Source organism: Oncorhynchus mykiss, chromosome 6 (assembly GCF_013265735.2).
Source record: "Oncorhynchus mykiss isolate Arlee chromosome 6, USDA_OmykA_1.1, whole genome shotgun sequence".
Lineage (NCBI taxonomy): Eukaryota > Metazoa > Chordata > Actinopteri > Salmoniformes > Salmonidae > Oncorhynchus > Oncorhynchus mykiss.
This window is the reverse complement of record NC_048570.1, coordinates 16,533,414-16,556,010: the sequence shown is the minus strand read 5'-3', so window position 1 is coordinate 16,556,010 and position 22,597 is coordinate 16,533,414. Positions and strand designations below refer to the sequence as shown.

The following is a 22,597-nucleotide window of genomic DNA, read 5'->3' as shown; positions in this document are numbered from 1 at the left end:
GGTTAAATACAAAATAAAATACTCTAGTCTTCTGTACTGTACATTACTGAACTCTACTGTACTCTACAATACAGTGCTTTACTCTACTCTAGTCTACTGTACTGTACTGAACTCTACTCTACTCTACATTACTGTACTGTACGACACTCTACTGTACTCTACTCATCTCTACTCTACTGAACTGTACTCTACTCGAGTCTACTCTACTGTACTGAACTAACCATACTCTACTTTTCTAAGACCCCTTTTCCATCTGTTTGACCAGAAATCAAAGCTTTTGCTTATTCCTAATTTGCAGGATGGAAAATGGTTGAATTTTTATATATGCTTTAACATTTAAAAAATAAATACAGTTTAAGTCGGAAGTCTACATACACCTTAGCCAAATACATTTAAACTCAGTTTTTCACAATTACTGACATTTAATCCTAGTAAAAATGCCCTGTTTTAGATAAGTTAGGATCACCACTTTATTTGAATAATGTGAAATGTCAGAATAATAGTAGAGAGAATGACTTATTTCAGCTTTTATTTCTTTAATCACATTCCCAGTGGGTCAGAAGTTTACATACACTCAATTAGTATTTGGTAGCATTGCCTTTTACATTGTTTAACTTGGGTCAAATGTTTCGTGTAGCCTTCCACAAGCTTCCCATAATAAGTTGGGTGAAATTTGGCCCATTCCTCCTGACAGAGCTGGTGTAACTGAGTCAGGTTTGTGGGCCTCCTTGCTCGCACACGATTTTTCAGTTCTGCCCACACATTTTCTATAGGATTGAGGTCAGAGCTTTGTGATGGCCACTCCAATACATTGGCTTTGTTATCCTTGAGCCATTTTGCCATAACTTTGGAAGTATGCTTGGGGTCATTGTCCATTTGGAAGACCCATTTGCGACCAAGAGATGTTGCTACAATATATCCACATAGTTTTCCTCCCTCATGAAGCCATCTATTTTGTGAAGTGCACCAGTCCCTCCTGCAGGAAAGCCCCTGCACAGCATGATGCTGCCCTCCCCGGGCTTCACGGTTGGGATGGTATTCTTCGGCTTGCAAGCCTCCCCATTTAACCTCCAAACATAACGATGGTCATTATGGCCAAATAGTTATATTTTTGTTTCATCAGACCAGTGGACATTTTCTTTCTTTTCTCCAAAAAGTATGATCTTTGTCCCCATGTGCAGTTGCAAACCGTAGTCTGGCTTTTTTTATGCCGTTTTGGAGCAGTGGCTTCTTCCTTGCTGAGCAGCCTTTCAGTTTATGTCAATATAGGACTCGTTTTACTGTGGATATAGATACTTTTGTACCTGTTTCCTCCAGCATCTTCACAAGATCCTTTGCTGTTGTTCTGGGATTGATTTGCACTTTTCGCATCAAAGTACATTCATCTCCAGGAGACAGAACGCATCTCCTTCTTGAGTGGTATGACGTCTGTTTGGTCCCATGGTGTTTATACTTGCATACTATTGTTTGTACAGATGAACATGGTACCTGCTCCCAAGGATGAACAAGACTTGTGGAGGTCTACAATTTTTTCTAAGGTCTTGGCTGATTTCTTTTGATTTTTCCATGATGTCAAGCAAAGAGGCACTGAGTTTGAAGGTAGGCCTTGAAATACATCCATCGGTACACCTCCAATTGACTCAAATTATGTCAGAAGCTTCTAAAGCCATGACATCATTTTTTGGAATTTTCCAAGCTGTTTAAAGGCACAGTCAACGTAGTGTATGTAAACTTCTGACCCACTGGAATTGTTATACTGTGAATTATAAGTGAAATGATCTGTCCGTAAACAATTGTTGGAAAAGTGATTTGTTTCATGAGCAAAATTTGTGGAGTTTTAATGACTCCAACCTAAGTGTATGTAAAGTTCTGACTTCAACTGTATATATATAGCCTCTTAGCTTCCATTTAACACCAATTTGAATGTGCACATATATTAGTGCTCATGGAGTATTTTACATGAAAACACCCTTGTCACACTCCAACCCATTGTAACCATATTGTTTGGGGACATTGCCACTGTACAGTAAATCCCCAGCTCTTTTGTGCTTTGTGCTGTAAAGAGCTCCCTTTGTTGCCTCCCTCTCACACACATATTTTTTCTGTCACACCCACACACGCACACATGCATGTGCAAACACGCATATACACACCAATTTACTCAACATGTCATTTGTTATTGTCACGGCGTTAAATGTTGATTTTTTTTAGGAATATGGTAGCCTAGTGGTTAGAGTGTTGGGCCAGTAACTGAAAGGTTGCTAGGTCGAATCCCTGAGCTGACAAGGTAAACATCTGTTGTTCTACACCTGAACAAGGCAGTTAACCCACTGTTCCCTGGTAGGCTGTCATTGTAAATAAGTATTTGTTCTTAACTGACTTACCTAGTTAAATAAAGTTTACACAATCTAAGATAGGCCATTTCTAAGACTATATGCTGTATTGTTTCATTTCCTGTTATAAAAGGAAGCTACTAGCAAACATTGTGACAACCAACCCTGTGATGCGACTGGTGGACAGTGTGTGTTTAATGGCTTATAATGTAGGATGTACGATATGAGGATAAAAAAGGGTCCCCATTTCAAACCAAAACCTTGGTCTTTCTCCTAATAATGAAAATAGTCTTGTAAGATATAATGGTGCTGAGAAATACATACAAGAGTAAAAAGTGTGACAACCAAACCCGGTCTACTCTGAGTGTTTTATTTACTGTCATATAGGCCTAATTGTATACATTTATGCGACATATAAAGGACTCATTTAGATCCTCAACCACGGGGCTTTCCAACGGTATTGTCTACTCACTGCCACTAATATAACAGACCCTGTGGTTAATTCAAATTGGAGCTGGTATGCATGGAAACAATGGACTTATTTTTTTGGGACATACTGTATATACAGTGTGTCCAATTTGGCTTCTGAATTGAGAGGGTGTGTATATTAAACCTGCAGACTTGGTCTTGTTGGCTTCCTTGTCAGCTAGTAAAGCGAGCTCGGTGGGATGTCTGGTCTGTATCTCATACAGACTCATTATCCCCGTCAGAGGCTATGATTTGAGTCTGCCACATGGGTTGAATGCTCTTTATTAGCCACCTAAATGGGCTTAGCAGACGTCTGTCAGAGAGGAAACTAGCGACAGTTGAAAGCAGCAACAGCTTGACCACATGGTGTATGTCCAGATCTAAGTTAGAACACTATATAGTGGCCCATGGTGAACCCTCCTCTCCCAATGTGTGAAGGTGAAGTTAGAAACTTTCAGAGGAAGGATGAGTAGTTGTGTCATATAAACCACGAGCAGGGCTGTTGATCTGTCTTGTGATGAGGCATACAGTCTAGTGTGTACAGGACAGTGAATTTAGAAAGACCCTGCAGTCCCAGTCTCAGCCTTTGGGTGCGTCTGAAATGTACTACATTATGGACCCTGATAAAAGGTAGTGAGTGCACTGAATAGGGAATAGAGTGCCATTTCAGAGGCTGTCTCAGTCTACCTCCAACACTACACCCGAGGAGTTTGTTAACTAGCTTCTCCATGGCAGCCAGATGGAGAGTGACCGACATGTACAGATCTCTGACTTGGCCCCAGAAGACAACCTCGTCCATGTGGTCCATATGAAATAAACAACAGACACGGTTTCAGTTTCTTTAACACTGAGCCTCTGCCGATGACCTTCTATCTACGTTTTCATTAGATTTCCAGTGTATACACGCACAAACAAAGCACTTACATTTTCTATGGGATTGAGGTCAGGGCTTTGTGATGGCCACTCCAATACCTTGACTTTGTTGTCCTTGAGCCATTTTGCCACAACGTTGAAAGTATGCTTTGTCCCCATGTGCAGTTGCAAACCGTAGTCAGGCTTTTTTATGGCGGTTTTGGAGCAGTGGCTTCTTCCTTGCTGAGCGGCCTTTCAGGATATGTCGATATAGGACTCGTTTTACTGTGGATATAAATACTTTTGTACCTGTTTCCTCCAGCATCTTCACAAGGTCCTTCCACGCACAAACAAAGCACTTCAATATGTCCAACCTCTCCCCCAAAATCCAAGACATCCGAAAACAAATGTCCATATTTGGCATCTAAGGTCTAAGAGGAGGCCTGAATAAACCCTCATTACAAAGATTGGAGTTGGGTGTATGTATGTGGTTGTTCTTTCTACCTGTTAGGGTTAGACTCATATTCTCCATATTATTCTCCTGTCTAAAATGAGGATGTTGGCAACGTGGGGATGCAATGTGAATCACCACAACACAGTTTTGTCTAAAGGGTGTCTGTCGATCACTGTGGTACAAGATCTCAAGACTGTGTGTGTGTGTGTGTGTGTGTGTGTGTGTGTGTGTGTGTGCGAAGAATGAGAGAGATGAGCGTCTTTGTCTCCACTTTGACAGTCTAATCCTCTTGTCTGTCTGTTCTCTTTGTTGCTTGTTTCCAGCTCAGCTTCCCAGTGATCCCCAGTAGCAGCATCATTATCAGCACAGAGGACATCAAACCCCCACTGGGCCAAAACAGAGTGCTAAAGGTTCCTGCTCAGCCCACATGCACCTGTCTCTCCTTTAACAAACACATCTGTGCCATCTGTGGAGACCGCGCCTCAGGTCAGCACCCCAAACATCCCCACAGCAGCCCCACAACGTCTCCCTGATCCCCAATACAGGGCCCTACAGGCTGGGGGGGTCCCTCATCTCAAAATGTGGATTATTGTCATTCTACTGTACAAGCATGAAGGGAAGAACTAAACCGTTGTATGTATTGTTCTGGCAGGTAAACACTATGGAGTATATAGCTGTGAAGGTTGCAAGGGCTTCTTCAAGAGAACAGTGAGGAAAGAGCTGACGTATACCTGTAGAGACAACAAGGACTGTCTGATTGACAAGCGCCAACGCAACAGATGTCAGTCCTGCCGCTACCAGAAGTGTCTGGCCATGGGCATGAAGAGAGAAGGTATGCTCCAGGAAATGACCTGAAAGAGTGAGCACAGACAGACACTCATGTGAAACCAACATCAGAGTGCTGCTTTGCTTCCTCCACTGTACCTGTCCCCTCGCAAACACACGCGACTGACTTCCTCCACAATGTACCAACCAAAAGGATATCCTACGAAGCAGGTTTGAGGAGATTGCGAGGTAGCATTGATCAACTCTGAGTTCACCTCGGGATAGCCAGTCATGTACTGTACATTTTTGTCAGGTAGATGTCTATGGCAATGAATCCTTAAGAACTAACTTGATCCAGGGAAGGCTAACTCAGGGCTAATTCCATTTATCCTGAATGAAGTGTCTGAACCACAGGTTGAGGATCAATGAAATCAGATTCCCTCTCTCTCTCAAAGATTGCGACATCATCCCCTTCATTTGATGAAGAAGACTGATATAAATATTTTATTAATCAAATGCTTTTTAAAAATCTTATTAATCAAATGCTTTTCTGTGTGTTAAAAATGTTTAAAAAGTGACTTGCCCATGGATTGATGTTTCAGCTTTGTCTCAATGAAGAGTTCGGCATTTGACTAGCCACGTGCGACATGCACGTTACAAGCCTGCTAGAACTTGCAGCAGGCGGATGAGCAATATCCACCGTCACAGTACGGATGAAAACTGAGCTGGACTGTGAAGCTAACGGAAGCTAATTAGCTTTAGAAAACCCTGAGTAGATTTAGCTTGCTCCATAGGATACTCCTTTGCTGTGCTCCCGAATAGGAACCCACCACACACACACACACACACACACACACACACACACACACACACACACACACACACATACACACACACAGCATACTTTATAGGGTACACCATCTATCAGAACAGTGTCTAGGGTACACCTTCTGTCACCACAGTGTCTAGGGTACACCTTCTGTCACCACAGTGTCTAGGATACACCGTCTGTCACCACAGTGTCTAGGGTACACCGTCTGTCACCACAGTGTCTAGGGTACACCGTCTGTCACCACAGTGTCTAGGGTACACCGTCTGTCACCACAGTGTCTAGGGTACACCTTCTGTCACCACAGTGTCTAGGGTACACCTGTCACCACAGTGTCTAGGGTACACCCTCTGTCACCACAGTGTCTAGGGTACACCTTCTGTCACCACAGTGTCTAGGGTACACCTTCTGTCACCACAGTGTCTAGGGTACACCTTCTGTCACCACAGTGTCTAGGATATACCATCTGTCACCACAGTGTCTAGGAGACAGTGTCTGTTACCTCGGTGTCTAGGGTTCAGTGTCTGTCAGCAGAGTTCCTGTATCTACCCTCAGGGCATGGCTCGTGAAGAAATGAGCTCTCGTTGTGGAATACGGACGCTTTCCCTGCTTATTGTACTGTTTATCATGTTTGATGTTTAATTGGATCTTAGCCAATAGTTTCATATACTGAGACACCACTGATTAACACTTTGGTCCCACTGTAAACAAAATATAACTTTTAAAGCTTACTGAACCCTTCATAAACTCTTCATGAGGCCATTCATATCAAATGTCATGCTATAAAAGGAGATCTCCACCTTGGTGGAGTAGGCTAAGAGCATTCCCCACTTCTCTGAGCTGGCCCTGGACAGTGTTGTATGAGGCTGGCTATAACAGAAGCTACATTCAATGCTTTCACCCCAGCTGTGCAGGACGAGCGCCAGAGAGCCAAGGAGAGGCGCGAGAGTGAGGCGGACTCGTTAGGTTGTGCTAACGAAGACATGCCTGTGGAGAGGATAGAGGAGGCGGAGCTCGCTGTGGAGCTAAAGACCAAGACATGCATCAAGGGGAGCCTGGGCATGCCCACCAACTCAGTGAGTTCACTGCACACTATATAACTTATTACTGATCACTTACTATACTCTATGACTATATAGTAGCATACACTGTATATCACATACTGGCAAAACAACCTCATTCCCCCATCTTATGCTAACTGCCTAGGGGGAGGTATAGCTGAGACACAAGCTGAATGTTCTTCAAATTTGCTTTAGAAACCACCACAGAAAAGTCTCCTTGGTAGAGGCCATATTTAACTCAAGCTCATTGTATCCCTCTAGCTCAGGTCTCTGAACTCTTGACCCCCTGACTTCCACTCTGTCTCCCCAGCCCAATGACCCGGTGACCAATATATGCCAGGCAACAGACAAGCAGCTCTTTAACTTGGTGGAGTGGGCCAAGATGATCCCCCACTTCTCAGAGCTGGTCCTGGACGACCAGGTCATCCTCCTAAGAGCAGGTATCGTCTGATCTCATCTGCTGTGGTCAATCCTGTAAGGGGAAATCAAAACTGAGCAGCTCTGACAACTGGGATTTACTCGCCTTTTACTTGATGTCTCACCATTTACCAAGGCCATATTCATTAGGCTCCAAACGGACCTGAACAAGGAGGGGATGTTTGAACTTATCCAATAAGAAATGCTAATTTACATTTTCCATAGGAAAATGTTTTGTAACGTTTCCCATTGCATGCCTTAATGAATATGACCCAGTTAGATGTTTCCCTCTCTACCCCTCAGGGTGGAATGAGCTCCTCATAGCTTCTTTCTCCCATCGCTCCATCATAGTGAACGACAGCATTCTGCTGGCAAACGGACTCCAACTGCATCGCAACAGCGCCCACAGTGCAGGGGTGGGGTCCATCTTTGACAGGTAAACACTAACAACCTGGCTCACAGATCCTCATCATCACAGTTAGTCCATTCATTGGTACCATTGGATACTTGTATAATCTACCTTATAGTGGATTGAGTACTATCATATAATTACAGTTAAAGTAATATTTAAAGTGTTACTGTTAACAAACTCAATTTTCCTCAAAATTCCTGATAAATATTCCATGGGTTTTTCAAGTTTATTACATGCTCATTGCTCATTGCCTTATTATCGCAAAATCTGGCCTAATTATGCTTGAATGCTTTCGAATCCAAACCTTTTGAGAAGGTTTGATGTAGGATCATGAATATTTCCCTCAGATTTCATCTGACATGCTATATTTTGTGCATTTGTGATGCTTGCAGAGTGATGAATTAATCTATGAATATTTTGTCTCTGAAGACTTGTTGGGGCCATATTCTAAACAGCGATACATCCAAGGCTATCAGAGGAATGTTGTCAGTATGTTAAAGTAGCTTGTTTCACCTGCACAGAGTGCTGACTGAGCTTGTGTCGAAAATGCGAGACATGCAGATGGACAAGTCTGAGTTAGGGTGCCTTCGAGCCATCGTTCTCTTCAACCCAGGTAGGTCTAATATACATCACACACTCCATCCTGGATAGCAACTCATCAAGCTGTACTGTACATGAATGGGACAAAGACTGTTATTTCAGGCCTATTCTTAGTCAAGGTTGCTTTGTGTTGTTTACATACAGTAGTAATACTGATATAGTATATACCTGTTCAATGCATATTCATTTGTAAATGTGAAGAGGAGGAATTTGAAGACAGTATGAGTTACAGAGCACTATATAAAATATATAAAGCACTATATAAAATATATAAAATGAGGTGAATAGAGCAGGGTTATATTTAATGTTAATTCACCACACCAACCTCCTAGTATAAACCAGGCTCTCTCTAATACAAGTCCAGTAGCCCTGGGTGGGTGAGTGGGTGAGTGGGTGAGTGGGTGAGTGGGTGGGTGGGTGAGTGGGTGAGTGGGTGCGTGTGAAGTAAATGCCTGGTCTCTGTTTAACACATTTTAATCAGGTTGTTAAGAGGAATAGATGTCGATGGCCTACTTTCCAAATGTAGTGTGTGATGTAAAGCCTGAACCACTTTAATGTTTTGCTTTCCTCCTAAACTATCAACAATACACTGCATTCGGAAAGTATTCAGATCCCTTGACTTTTTCCACATTTTGTTACTTTACAGCCTTGTTCTAAAATGGATTTAACAAATGTTTTTCCTCTTCAATCTACACAAAATACCCCATAATGCCAAACTGAAAGCTGTTTTTTAGACATTTTTGCAAATGTATTAAAAATAAAAAACAGAAATACCATATTTACATAAGTATTCAGACACTTTGATATGAGACTCGAAAATGAACTCAGGTGCTTCCTGTTTCTATTGATCATCCTTGAGATGTTTCTACAACTTGATTGGAGTCCACCTTTGGTAAATTCAATTAATTGGATATGATTTGGAAAGGCACACACCTGTCAATATAAGGTCCCACAGTGCCAGTGCATGTCAGAGCTAAAAAACAAAGTGATTAGGTTGAAGGAATTGTCCGTAGAGCTCCGAGACAGGATTGTGTCGAGGCACACATCTGGGAAAGGGTACCAAAACATTTCTGCAGCATTGGAGGTCCCCAAGAACACAGTGACCTCCATCATTCTTAAATGTAAAAAGTTTGGAACTACCAACACTCTTCTTAGAGCTGGCCGCCCGGCCAAGTTGAGCAATCGGGGGAGAAGGGCCTTGGTCAGGGAGGTGACCAAGAACTCTATGGTCACTTTGACAGAGCTCCAGAGTTCCTCTGTGGAGATGGGAGAACCTTCCAGAAGGACAACCATCTTTGCAGCATTCCACCAATCAGGCCTTTATGGTAGAGTGGCCAGATAGAAGCCACTCCTCAGTAAAAGGCACATGACAGCCCGCTTGTGAGTTTGCCAAAAGGTACCTAAAGGACTCTCAGACCATGAGAAACAAGATTCTCTGGTCTGATGAAACCAAGATTGAACTCTTTGGCCTGAATGCCAACTGTCACGTCTGTAGGAAACCTGGCACCATCCCTACGGGGAAGCATGGTGGTGACAGCATCATGCTGTGGGGATGTTTTTCCAGCTGCAGGGACTGGGAGACTAGTTAGGATCGTGAGAAAGATGAACGGAGCAAAGTACAGAGATACTTGATGAAAATCTGCTCCAGAGTGCTCAGGACCTCAGGGCGAAGGTTCACCTTCCAACAGGACAACTACCTTAAGCACATAGCCAAGACAACTCAGGAGTGGCTTCGGGACAAGTCTTTGAATGTCCTTGAGTGGCCCAGCCAGAGACCGGACTTGAAATCGATCGATCATCTCTTGAGAGACCTGAAAATAGCTGTGCAGTGACGCTCCCCATCCATCCTGACAGAGCTTAAGAGGATCTGCAGAGAAGAATGGGAGAAACTCCCCAAGTACAGGTGTGCCAAGCTTGTAGAGTCATACCCAAGAATACTCGAGGCTGTAATCGCTGCCAAAGGTGCTTCAAAAAAGTAAAGGGTCTGAATATTTATGTAAATGTGATATTTAAATGTATTATTTATTATAAATTTACAATAATTTCTAAAAAAACAAACATTTTTGCTTTGTCATTATAGGGTATTGTGTAGATTTGTGAGGTAATCCATTTTAGAATAAGGCTGTAACTTAACAATGTGGATAAAGTCAAAGGGTCTGAATACTTTCCGAATGAACTGTATAGGCAGGCCATCATTAGTATGTGTGTGAAAGGCAACCGTTTTCTAAGATACTGTATTCAGTTCAGTACGTAAGACTTGATCTCAATGACTTAACACCTCCAATGGTTTGGATTAATATAAACAAAAGCCTATATTAACTCAGTTTAGTTGCTGTGATGAAATCATTTATAGGCCATTGTCAAACAAACATCTTCAGTTAAAATTTTCTTGCTGGTTTCTCTGTACATGAGACTGTTCATAAGTCTGATAATATTTGCCTTCAAAGTCCATGTCATTGACCTCAAACGCTACACGCTCAGTGTGCTTATTTTCAACCAAACCTTAAAGCTAACATCAGTTTGGAAAAAAGACTGAACATTTCAATGTACAAAGGGGCAACACAATGCCAGAGAACGCAAGAATACATTCAAATGTAATGTACTAACACACAAGGCATCTCCCCACAAGATGTGAAACGCGAGCGTTTGAGGGTCTATTCTGTCCCTCTTGGGTTGGACCAGTACAATGTTAAGTAGTTTACTACTGCCCTCTCCTGGGCAGACATTTCTATTACACAAGAGTTTTAATGTGTGTTGTGTGTGGGTCTAAAAGGGATGGAACACAGAGTTGGTGTCCTTGTCACCAGCAACACGTTCTGTTTTGTTTCCATATGTGTAGACTCAAAAGGCTTGTCAAACCCAGGGGAGGTTGAGGCTCTCAGAGAAGGGGTGTATGCTTCACTGGAGGCATACTGTAAACACAAATACCCCGGCCAACCAGGAAGGTATTGGTCATTGTTTGGTCATCACCAAATATTTTATGAACTTACTTCTTATTGACATAATGTCATTTCATCCAGATGTATAATAGTTTTGTTATCATCATAGTCACTCTTTACATGTTCTTGTCTTATACAGATTTGCCAAACTGTTACTTCGATTACCAGCCCTACGTTCCATTGGCCTCAGGTTTCTGGAGCACCGGTTCTTCTTCAAACTGATAGGGGATACACCCGTTGACACATTCCTCACGGAAATGTTGGAAGCTCCACGCCAAATGACGAAACAGCACTGCAGTTGAAGACTGTCTGTCCAATACTTGCATCAAAACGGAGAGAACTGGTAATTTGCCTGATTGACAGACTGTAAGTTTGAACACAAGAACTAGTGGACAGCAAACCTATGGCTTTGTTTAATGTACAGTAGATGTATTTATCATAGTTTTGTGTCAAAGTGACATGTCTTGAAGGGCCAGAGTCTGCAACAACCCAAAGCATGAGACCTTTTTCACAATGAATGATAATGTCTTCTCGCTTCAGATTCAACACTGAACATTGTCATAACTGATCAAGACTCCGTGCCACAAACCAACGACCTCATCATCCTCCTGCCTTAGACAGGTCTACCTCTTGTAGTCATTCTCATATTCTGTGATAATAACAACATGGTCCGGCCAAACTCGTTGTCTAGGATGATCTCCTGTTATACATGTAACCCCCACCTCAGGCTCTCGTAGTTGGTCTTCTCCTCCTTAATGAGAATGTTCTCATGTGACTATATACGGCAGACGAGGGTAATGCATTTAAACTGGAACCCCTTGACAGGGATAATGGTTCAGGTAACTTCAGCTCAAAACCAAGGGTATTTTTTCTACTCCCAGCACTTCACTTTGTCAAGCAGAGAATGGCTCCAGTCAGTAGCTCACTGTGAGGACAGAGGAGGCTGATAGGAGGAGCTATAGGAGGACGGGCTCTTTGTAATGGCTGGAATGGAATAAATGGAACGGTATCAAACAGATCAACCATTATGGAAACCTCATGTTTGACTCCGTTCCATTTATTTAATTCTATTACAATGAGCCCATCCTCCTATAGCTCATCTCACCAGCCTCCACTGTATGACTAGCATGCAACTGTAGTGGGGAGGATCAATAAGGTCTTCACTGATGATAATTCACATATCAACATGTAGTTCTCATTTCTGTATTGCTATGGGGTTTTTATGCTGCTGCTGTTTGCTTTGTGTTGGTATTTCCAAAGAGTAGCAGTGGTAAACATCTTCCAATGTATAGAATGACGCGTCAGTGTGTAGGTCAGTGTTTCCCAACACCAGTCCACAAGTACCCCCAACAGCAAACATTTCTGTTGTAGGCCCAGACAAACTCACCTGATTCAACTCATTGATGGCCTGATAATTAGTTGACAAGTAGAATCAGGTGTGCTTGTTTGGGGCAACAAGAAGGTTTACTGGTGGGGGTACTGGAGGAATGGAGTTGGGAACCCCTGGTGTTGAGGACTGTCTATAAGTGACTCTCTGTAGTATCTGATAGATATAATGCACACATAAGGTCTCTGACGCCAACTGGTGCATCACACAAAAGTAATGCAACTGTCCAAGTACATTAGGACATGATAAGAGTGTTTTTGGTGTTGTAATTACTCATTGCTACAATGTGTTACATACAATGTTACTTACAGCAGTAACCCTATCCATAACTCCTCAACCTAACCAATCCTATCGTACGTTATTCAAGTGTAATATTGGGTAAGTGCAATACATGTTACACTGTAATACCAGGAATAATTAGACTGTGATAAGGGCACTGTAATTTAAATTCTAACCCACATTTCCCAGCCCATGCATAACAGAAGACAGACAAGAGAATAATGATTGAGGAGATCAAAAGATGGCAGAGAATTTTAAAGAATTGTTTCAGTCAGAAGTACAATATTCAGGTTGAGCAGCCAGGAATATTTTTGGAACCTCATATGTATTTTAATTGTATTTATTTGATCAGGGAATCACGCTGAGACCAAGAGCCCTGAATAACAGAAATGACAGACATTCAAGCAGAAAGAAAATACAGTTATAACAAACAGTTCATTTAAAAATGAAATAACCACCAATCAATGAACAATAGCAGCAAACATAGCCTGCATCTCGTTCAACCACCTTTTTTAAAGCAGATATATTAGTTCATATTTTAGCGTCATCATTGCTTACTGAGCCACTCAGGACTAGTGTATTTTAGGATGAACAATAATCTTGTTTTTTGTTTTTCTTAATTTAAAACATGGCAACATGTCGTTTAAAGGGGCAATCTACATTCATTTTTGGTATTTAAAAATAATTATATATAGACATTGAATATTGAAGAATATGGGTTATAAATGTCTCATGAGCTACGTTCACCGGTCTTACTCCACCAAACTGTTGTTTACTGGGAAGTAAACCAAGAACAAACGTAGTACACTGTCTTTATTTCACGTGTTCTGTTTAGAGAGCATGTTGTCTTACCCTGGCTCCATTTACACATGCTGCTCCAGGCCAGACCATGCTCCAGGCCAGACCATGCTCCAGGCCAGACCATGCTCCAGGCCAGACCATGCTCCAGGCCAGACCATGCTCCATTTACACATGCTGCTCCAGGCCAGACCATGCACCAGGCCAGACCATGCACCAGGCCAGACCATGCTCTAGGCCAGTTATAGCTGATGTCACATTTTGCAATGCACCCATGCACCAATTCAACCCAATGAACCCATGATGTCGATTCCCCAATGATGTATAGTTTTAAATCATGTGTTTGCCATGTCTTGTACAACTTGTTCGTTTTTATAATGTAATACAAATATTAATAGTGTTAGCTATAAAGGTGGCAAGGTGTGTATACACGATTCTGATGGCCTTCTCTGCCTGTGCAAATAGGAAGTTTATCATCAGCTTGTACTTCACTGTTACTTATTAAAGGCCTGGAAGCTTTTCAACAGTAAAACATTTCTTATGATACTTATTTAAACAGAGGACCAAATCATGTGTAGGGTACAGCCTCTGTCAGCACAGTGTCTAGGGTACACTGTTTAAATAAGTATGATAAGAAATGTTTTACTATTGAAAAGCTATATGCCAACTATCTGTAATATGCTATGCGTATGTGTGATGCTGTGATGCTGAGGGCAATATGTAGACTGTTATGTTACATGCATACCTCTAGAGGGAGACATTGCTGTTTTGCAAAGTGGCATTGACAAAACTCCGTACAGGAGGAGCATAGTGAATTGGGGGATATCACAGCCAAGACAGCCAAAGACGTGGCACATTTCTAATAAGGCATATCCTGCTTTTCCGAAAGCTCAAAGCGCTAATAACTCTACCCCTAATTATTACTGATTGAATGTGACATTAATATTTCTGCAAAACTCCTTAAAAATGTTTTTGCTGATCATAAGTTACTGGTGTTGGCAGTCCAATAAGCAGTTCTGCCAGTTCTGGTAGTCTGGGTTGAATTTAGAGGTAATGTTAAACATGGCTCAGTCTCACTCAGGTTGAAGTGATGTGTGTTGACATGACTAATCATATCCATGGGAGTATTTGACTCCGTTGCCCAAAGAAAAAGGTAATTAGTGTTATTTTTAAGTTGATAAGGCTGTTATGAAATGGTGATTGGGGAAGAGGCAAAGCATCTTTGCAGAACAATGTTGTCAAAGAAACCTAACTGTGACTTTGGTCAGCTCACTTAATATGACTGAGAATGTTTAGCCGGAGTACATCTCAAAGTCAAGAATTTTGTTTTAGAGGACAACTAAAGACATTTGTTCACATTTCTAGTACACTAGGTTGTGTAGTTCTTCTGTTTTAACCCTAACCACAACCATACAGAGGAAATACCGAAATGTAACCCCTGAGGATGTTGTGTCCTAGAAGTTAAGAGTTAGAGTTCATTTCATAATTTTGGTCAGTGAATGACAGCACTGACGTTGCCGCAATTTCGGACAATTCGAATGACGTTTGCAGCAGCTTCCTGAAACGATGCATAAGAAAGATTGACAGGTTGTGTTGACAGGACGTTTTTCAAAATGTCAACCTGGCCGGTCCTAATTCTGGAGTTTATGCTGGGCATATAGTCTCATGCCTCATCGGCCGCCATCTCTCTGGTATCGTTGATGTCCTCATAGAGAGTTGGGCTGCGATGTCTCTTTGAATTAAGAGGAGCTATAGGGAGCCCCTAACTAATGTGCCAGTCTTTGTCAAGTTTCCTCAGTCCTCATGGCTGTTTTCCCCCTCAGAGCTTCTTCACTAACAAAACATCATAGCCCAGGGTAAAGAGACGAATGTCTGATGTGTCTCTGCCGGGATCCCCGGCTCTCTGACATCCAATCCCTCCTACCATTATCTGCTAATTGACAGGCCCTATCAGCCTGCTGGTGGCCACAGCTGACAAGTGTGAGAAGGCTGAGGTGAGGTGGTGGGGAAATGCCAGTCATTGCAGGATTATCAGCGCAAAGGCCAACGACATAGCAGTAATCTTACCTGGCTGTAGCTAGCTGGTGGGACTCACTCTCTTTCTGGTGCAGAAGATCTCACACACACACACACACACCCTTGTTGCTTCTTCTTCACAATTACATTTTGTGATTAAGATAGGTGTGAGATTGGCTGAAGACCGATACCCCCTCCCCTTATTGCCCCCATAACATGTCTGGGAAAGACAGGGTCACCCAATGCCCCACATTACCCACTGTACACACACACACACTTCAGGTCCCATGGCTGTTGACTGTCCAACCAGTGTGCCTGAGGCCTGCCTGCCTGCCTGTCCTGTCTGAATCCTTCTCAGCATTGTTAAGTTCAGCCTCAGTGTTCACGCGCTCTATGAAATAAAAAGAGACGTCTGGCTAAGCCCAGACTGACCATGCTGCTCTCGCCTTCCTTTTCCCTGCCTCTGTACGGTAAGGAGAGTGTTGAGTAAACGGACGTCATATCAAGTTACATTAGGTTATGATAACATTATTATATTGACCAACAGGTTCTATTTGACTGTACAATTCAAAACAAGTAGTTTCTTGTAGCACTTGAACTCTTGTTGAAATGGACACTGAGAATAGGCCTTGATACTGAGATGATTACAGCTTACAGATGATTCCAAACCATTTTTGTCTGCCATTATAAATCAGCTTTAGATGATCATCTTGTGTAAGTCTTGATTAAACTTTTTCCTTTTAACAATCTCACTAGCTCTTGATATTGTGCTTTCTCCTTTTTCCTTTAAGACATAATCTTTAAAACCACTGAAATAGATAACCCTTATAGTCAGCAGCCTGGTGTTCCAGCTAAGATTTTACTGTCAACATAGTAGAAACCGGCCCGTTAACTTCTGAAACCTTCTCTGGCAAAGCTCACTGTCCCCACCACCACCATCAAAAAGTCATTTCCCCATACAAGTCCCACACATGGCCTAACAATGGGAGCAGAGGATTAGAACAGCGCTCTGTCTCAGAGCAAAGGGGGGAAAAAAATCTGTTCCAATCACTGGAGAAGAGTCTGACTGGTTGGCCACACTTCTTCCTCTGGATTTTTCCCATGAAGCGGTTTTGTTTTTATGCTATTATCTCTCTTTGCCATCAGACAGTGTGTGGCATTGTGATCAGATCATTGGATTGTTCATCTGCTGAATGGTTAAATCTGCTGTCTGATGTGGAGGAATCTTCAAAGTGGAGAAACCCACAGGGGGACGTTGCTAGTTGATAATTAATGTAGTCAACTGCATTGCCAATTTTAGATTTGCAAGATGAGAAACTGAAACATTTCTGCTTTGAATCTAGCAACAAGCACTACCAAATGTCTTACCTCATCTTCAAAATGCTTCCTTGGAAAACTGTTCCCACAAAATATGAATTCTAGATCTTTTTTTTGAAAACCAAAAGAGATTTAGCTCTTTATTAACTCTTATGTGGTTCCAGTAGAAATTATTCTCTATGGTTTAGTTTTATTGGATTTTTATTTGTACCCCAATCCTTTACATTTCCACTCAGTAAGGGACTGTACGTTATTTATAATGAGGCACACCTGGAGTGAAATATATTTTTATTCGACTTTCCTTGAACACTTGAAAAAAACAAGTGATCCTCCCCTATACCCAAAACAATCATTAAAACATAAAGTGGATAGCAATGAACATGCCTACATTTACCCTCACTCCTAGGACAGACCAGATATGGCGTTTTAGAAACAGATCTTTGTTTTGTAAGCATTTAGTGACAAAGTAGCCAGAAGGTGTTGGATTTGCAGAACACTGCAGACAAGAGAAGGGGTGAAAATATTTCCAATTTAATAAAAGCACTGCAGGAATATATATTTTTTTGCGGTTGTACACAAAAATGGTCTTTTTATAAACACATTTCATGCAATTCTACGTCATTTCACATGACTGGAGACAAGCAGCATCTTTTTTAATCCCACAGCATGACAACGAATGAGCGCATGCTGCAGCACCAGAGACGTTTTGATTTCTGTACAGGCTTTTGTTAAAAAAGAAGATAATCTAAGTCTGGAACAGTGATAAAGTTGTCTATCAACTGTAAAAAAATGAGCTCAACAGAACCAGTTACAACTGGAGTATCTGATCATCAATGAATTAGAGAAAAAGCCATTTGTTGTTTAACACAACAGTCACATATCATCGGGTAGGCCTACTGTTTATGCACTTGTAACCTTTTTTTCCTTAGAATAAATTTGAAAATGATATGTTCCCTATTTTATTCCATGATGTTGTTGTTACAAAATAGATTTGTGTTGACTCTGATCAGGGCATGGGAATATGAGTGCATCTGCTAGGCTAAATTAACAAACTAGGCATGCATAGCTCAGCGCATGAGCCAAACTCATGTTTTAAAAGTAAATTCAAAGGCACTGTAGAATGAGTGCATAGTCTTTATGGACTTTTATTCGTACCCCAATCCTTTACATTTCCTCTTAGTATTGACATAAAATTTCATTTGTTTAGCAAAAATGTGATTTTTATCTGGTCTTCATGGATGTCATTGAAAAAGAAACAGGACATCAGTAAGGTCCTACACGATCAAACACTGTCCATATTATAGCTTCACATTTTTATCATAGCCAGGTAGAATATAATATGAGGCAAACAATACAATGTACATCTGACATTTTGTCTCGCAAAGACAGTCTCTGAAGTCATCTTCTGAGGTCCTATCACTAACCCTCAGGGAGGCTGATGTAATGACCCCTGACCCCTTGTGACACATAGAAGAGGCCTTTAGCAGCAATATCACTGTGCCAGATGCTCCAGTCGCTCCCTCTCAAACAGACACATTTCACAAGTGGCTCTGATGGGGGGATGCCCATGGTGATGTCTCTAAGAGGGACAAACATCAGATCCCAGTGCCTGATGCCATAGTGGGGCCCTCGGACACCAGCCATGATAATGTGAGATGTGTTCTCACACAGTCTTAGGCTGGGCCTTTGGTGACAAATGTTTTTCATATGTCATGATGATACAGGGAAGGAATGTGCCAAGCCGTAAGACAAATCCAACTATTTCACATCTTTGTAAGACCTTGTTTTTATACTTCATATCTGCAGAAATGATCCATTCTATAGATTGCACCTGAGGTCTTGGATGGATTTCCTGTTTTTATCTTCCACTGTGCTGTGATAGTAGCCGTGGTGAGATGACGTACTATAGTTTAGACACACAGTGACAGCAGCACTGGGCTTGGCGCCCGTCTCAGATAGAGGACAAACCGTTTCTAATGAATACCCTGACTACACACGGAGGCAAAGGAAACACAGGGAGCCAGTCTTCACATGGACCAAGGCCGATAGCACCTACACCCAGATCCATACCCAGACAGATAACATCAAGACAACCTGTCCCCCATCCCCTCCCCCTCAAAATTTGCTTCACGGTGGAGGATCGGGTCAGATAAATAAAGGTAATTTATAGCAGTGTTTCAGGTTAACAAGGCTTACACTACAGGGATTAGAGCCTATCTCCTGTAACAGCCCAGCCAAGTGTGTTTGAGGGTTTGTTTGCATAGCTCACAGAGTAGTGCTTTGGGGAATAAGGTGTGATTATCAGGGCTACAGAGCTTTGTATGAGTGTGGTGAAGGGCCTACAGCTGGCAAAAGGCCATTGAGCCAAAGATTGTGGAAACAGTGACCACAGCACACAGATCAATACACATACTATACAACGGACAGGTAACGTCAGTCAGTGCTGATGCTCAAATAAAACAGGTCCAGCTTTTAGAAATGCCCCTTACATACTGCATTTATAAAAATAAAAATAAACTAATTGTTGGCCTCATTTGAACCTTGTCTAAGGTTTTTAGATGCTTCCAAAATAGACAGCCTGTCTGATATTCCTGTCTTCATTAAACAAGCTTGCAGTGGAGGTTTGAAAACAAGTTTGCTAACCAACTAATAAAAAGTACCTTCCACTTGTTGGGCTGATAATTCAAAGGCCAAAAATCTCACCCCAAATGTATTTTCTGCTCTAACAATACCAGCAGGACCCCCCTGTGCGTTCACGGATAAAATATCCCCGTCATTCAGTCATTACCAAGCCGCACAGTAGGATAACATTATAAAAACGTCATGGTCACCCTTATTAGCAGGGAGAGCAGCCCTTTTGATTGGTTTGTGCATGAAGTCTGCAATGGTTTCCATATGGAACCCGCTTCATTTTTTAATAAACAGCATGGCATTACCCAGGGCCGAGGTGATCCCCATTTCTCTACAACCTCAAGTATTTTTCTAATGTGCTCTACATGTCCAGGATTTCCTTCCATTTGAAGGCATGCAGCATGCAGCGCTGCAGTGTTTCCACTGTAATTCTTTCAGTGTGGCCTGCCTGCCCAGACCTCTCGGTGTAGTGGTGTTAGGGGGATGCCAACCACGATGGGGCCCAGGGCCCACGGCCACATCCTCCCCCTCCACACCGCGCCGTAGTTTCCATTACCCCAGTGGAAGGAAGAATAAAGGGCTGATGTGTGGATGTGTGGTCCAAAGGCCTGGACAGTCTGGGCCAGGTTTAGGCTGAGCTGGGCTGCGAGCTGAGCAGCTCTGCCTGACGACAGCTTGTCAGAAACAGAGGCTCAGCAGGATAGTGCTTATTCTACAACTACAGTCAGAACCTACGGGTTCTTACAATAGAAACTACTCTCTGTGGAATTTCAACATCAATTCTGACCAAACGTTCTACATGTGAATTTACAAGCCCTTCCCGTGAGCCTCTGGATCATTGGATCATTCCTACTCTGGCCGGTAAAAAACAGACATTTCATCCACCTCCTTACTTATTTAATGCTAGGTGTAAATCAAGTTGTTCCAGTACCTGTGACAGCTGAAATAAGTTTATAGTAGGTGTCTTTCTTTTGTTTCTTTGTTTGACGAGAGCAAGGCACACTTTGTTCTGTCATGTTTTCAGATGTCAGTCTAGCCACCCTCCACCAGTGAGACAGTACATAGCCTGAGGGGCTGAGTATCATGGGTGCCATGGCACAGGGAGAAGGGGGAGGAGGGTTTGCAGTGGGTACACCAGGGGGGGCAGAGCAACACCATGTCAGAGCGTTAGCAGACAATGCCCATTTCAGACACATTAATTCAAACAGTCAGACCAGCCATGAAACCATTTCCACCCACCATATCCACCCTACTGTCGTCAATACTGTTGTGAATACAGTTATTATACTGTAGTTTTTACAGTTTACTTTGGTATAAATACTGTAGTATGAAAACACTGTAGTATATACTATAGTAATTACTGTAGTGTTTTTGCTGACTGTAGTGTTTTTGATGACATTACTGTAGTATTTACTGTAGTGTTTTTGTTGTCTATATTAAACTGTAGTATTTACTAGTATTCTACAGTATACTACAACATTCTATAGTAAGTACTACACATTAACAAGGTATATAACAGTGTGTAATATAGTTTTCTACAGTATACTACAGTTTACTACAGAATGCTACAGTAAGACCTGTAACATTCTTTAGTAACTATAGTATTTTTTCATGTGGGTCTCCTTATCTCCATCTCTCCCTCTCTTCTCTCTGAAGTTACAGCCTTACCTGAGATATAGACATCATGTGTGTGGGTAGCCTATCAACAATGGTGGTCACAGGGGAAACACGGAGATAAGGTGTGTGTAGGCACGGCAACACTGTGCAGAGTGTATCAACACCATACATCAAAGAGGAGACTACAGCTACGCTAAGCTCTGTATGATGGATATTAAGATACAGTTGAAGTCGGAAGTTTACATACACCTTGGCTAAATACGTTTAAACTCAGTTTTTCACAATTCCTGACATTTAATCCTAGTAAAAATTCCCTGTCTTAGGTCAGTTAGGATCATCACTTTATTTTAAGAATGTGAAATGTCAGAATAATAGTAGAGAGAATGATTTATTTAAGCTTTTATTTCTTACATCACATTCCCAGTGGGTAAGAAGTTTACATACACTCAATTAGTATTTGGTAGCATTGCTTTTAAATGGTTTAATTTGGGTCAAACATTTTGGGTAACTTTCCACAAGCTTCCCACAATAAGTTGGGTGAAATTTGGCCCACCCCTCCTGACAGAGCTGGTGTAACTGAGTCAGATTTGTAGGCCTCCTTGCTCGCTCATGCTTTTTCAGTTCTGCCCACACATTTTCTATGGGATTGAGGTCAGGGCTTTGTGATGGCCACTCCAATACCTTGACTTTGTTGTCCTTAAGCCATTTGCGACATGTTTTAACTCCCTGATTGATGTCTTGAGATGTTGCTTCAATATGTCCACATAATTGTTCTTCCTCATGATGCTATCTATTTTGTGAAGTGCACCAGTTCATCCTGCAGCAAAGCACCCTCACAACATGATGCTGCCACCACCATTCCTTATGGTCAGGATGGTGTTTTTCGGCTTGCAAGCCTCCCCCTTTCCCTCCAACATAACGATGGTCATTATGGCCAAACAGTTATATTTTTGTTTCATCAGACAAGAGCACTTTTCTCCAAAAAGTACAGTCTTTGTCCCCATGTGCAGTTGCAAACCGTTGTCTGGCTTTTTTATGGCGGTTTTGGAGCAGTGGCTTCTTCCCTTCTGAACGGCCTTTCAGGTTATGTCGATATAGGGCTCGTTTTACTGTGGATATAGATACTTTTGTACCTGTTTCCTCCAGCATCTTCACAAGGTCCTTTGCTGTTGTTCTGGGATTGATTTGCACTTTTCACACCAAAGTACATTCATCTCTAAGAGACAGAACGCGTCTCCTTCCTGAGGGGTTTGACGGCTGCGTGGTCCCATGGTGTTTATAATTGCGTATTATTGTTTGTACAGATGAATGTGGTACCTTCAGGCATTTGGAAATTGCTCCCAAGGATGTACCAGACTTGTGGAGGTCTACAATTATTTTTCTGAGGTCTTGGCTTGTTTATTTTGATTTTCCCATGATGTC

General features: G+C 42.1%; 1 protein-coding gene across 2 annotated transcripts in view; it reads left to right on the top strand.

Annotated features, from left to right (window-relative positions):
• The window catches only part of LOC110525318 (retinoic acid receptor RXR-alpha-B), a 36,029-nt gene extending 18,139 nt beyond the window's left edge, over positions 1-17,890 (top strand). The window contains exons 4-12 of one of the 2 annotated variants that reach the window (XM_021605337.2): positions 4,431-4,593; positions 4,760-4,939; positions 6,608-6,777; positions 7,073-7,202; positions 7,483-7,615; positions 8,113-8,204; positions 11,031-11,136; positions 11,270-11,473; positions 11,671-17,890. In XM_021605337.2, the coding sequence (XP_021461012.2) occupies positions 4,431-4,593; positions 4,760-4,939; positions 6,608-6,777; positions 7,073-7,202; positions 7,483-7,615; positions 8,113-8,204; positions 11,031-11,136; positions 11,270-11,432 (1,137 nt within the window). In that variant the 3' untranslated portion in view covers positions 11,433-11,473; positions 11,671-17,890. Of the gene's footprint in view, positions 1-4,430; positions 4,594-4,759; positions 4,940-6,607; positions 6,778-7,072; positions 7,203-7,482; positions 7,616-8,112; positions 8,205-11,030; positions 11,137-11,269 lie in introns of both variants that reach the window. The other variant, XM_021605336.2, reaches the window with a different exon arrangement.
• The last annotated feature ends 4,707 nt before the right edge of the window (positions 17,891-22,597 follow it).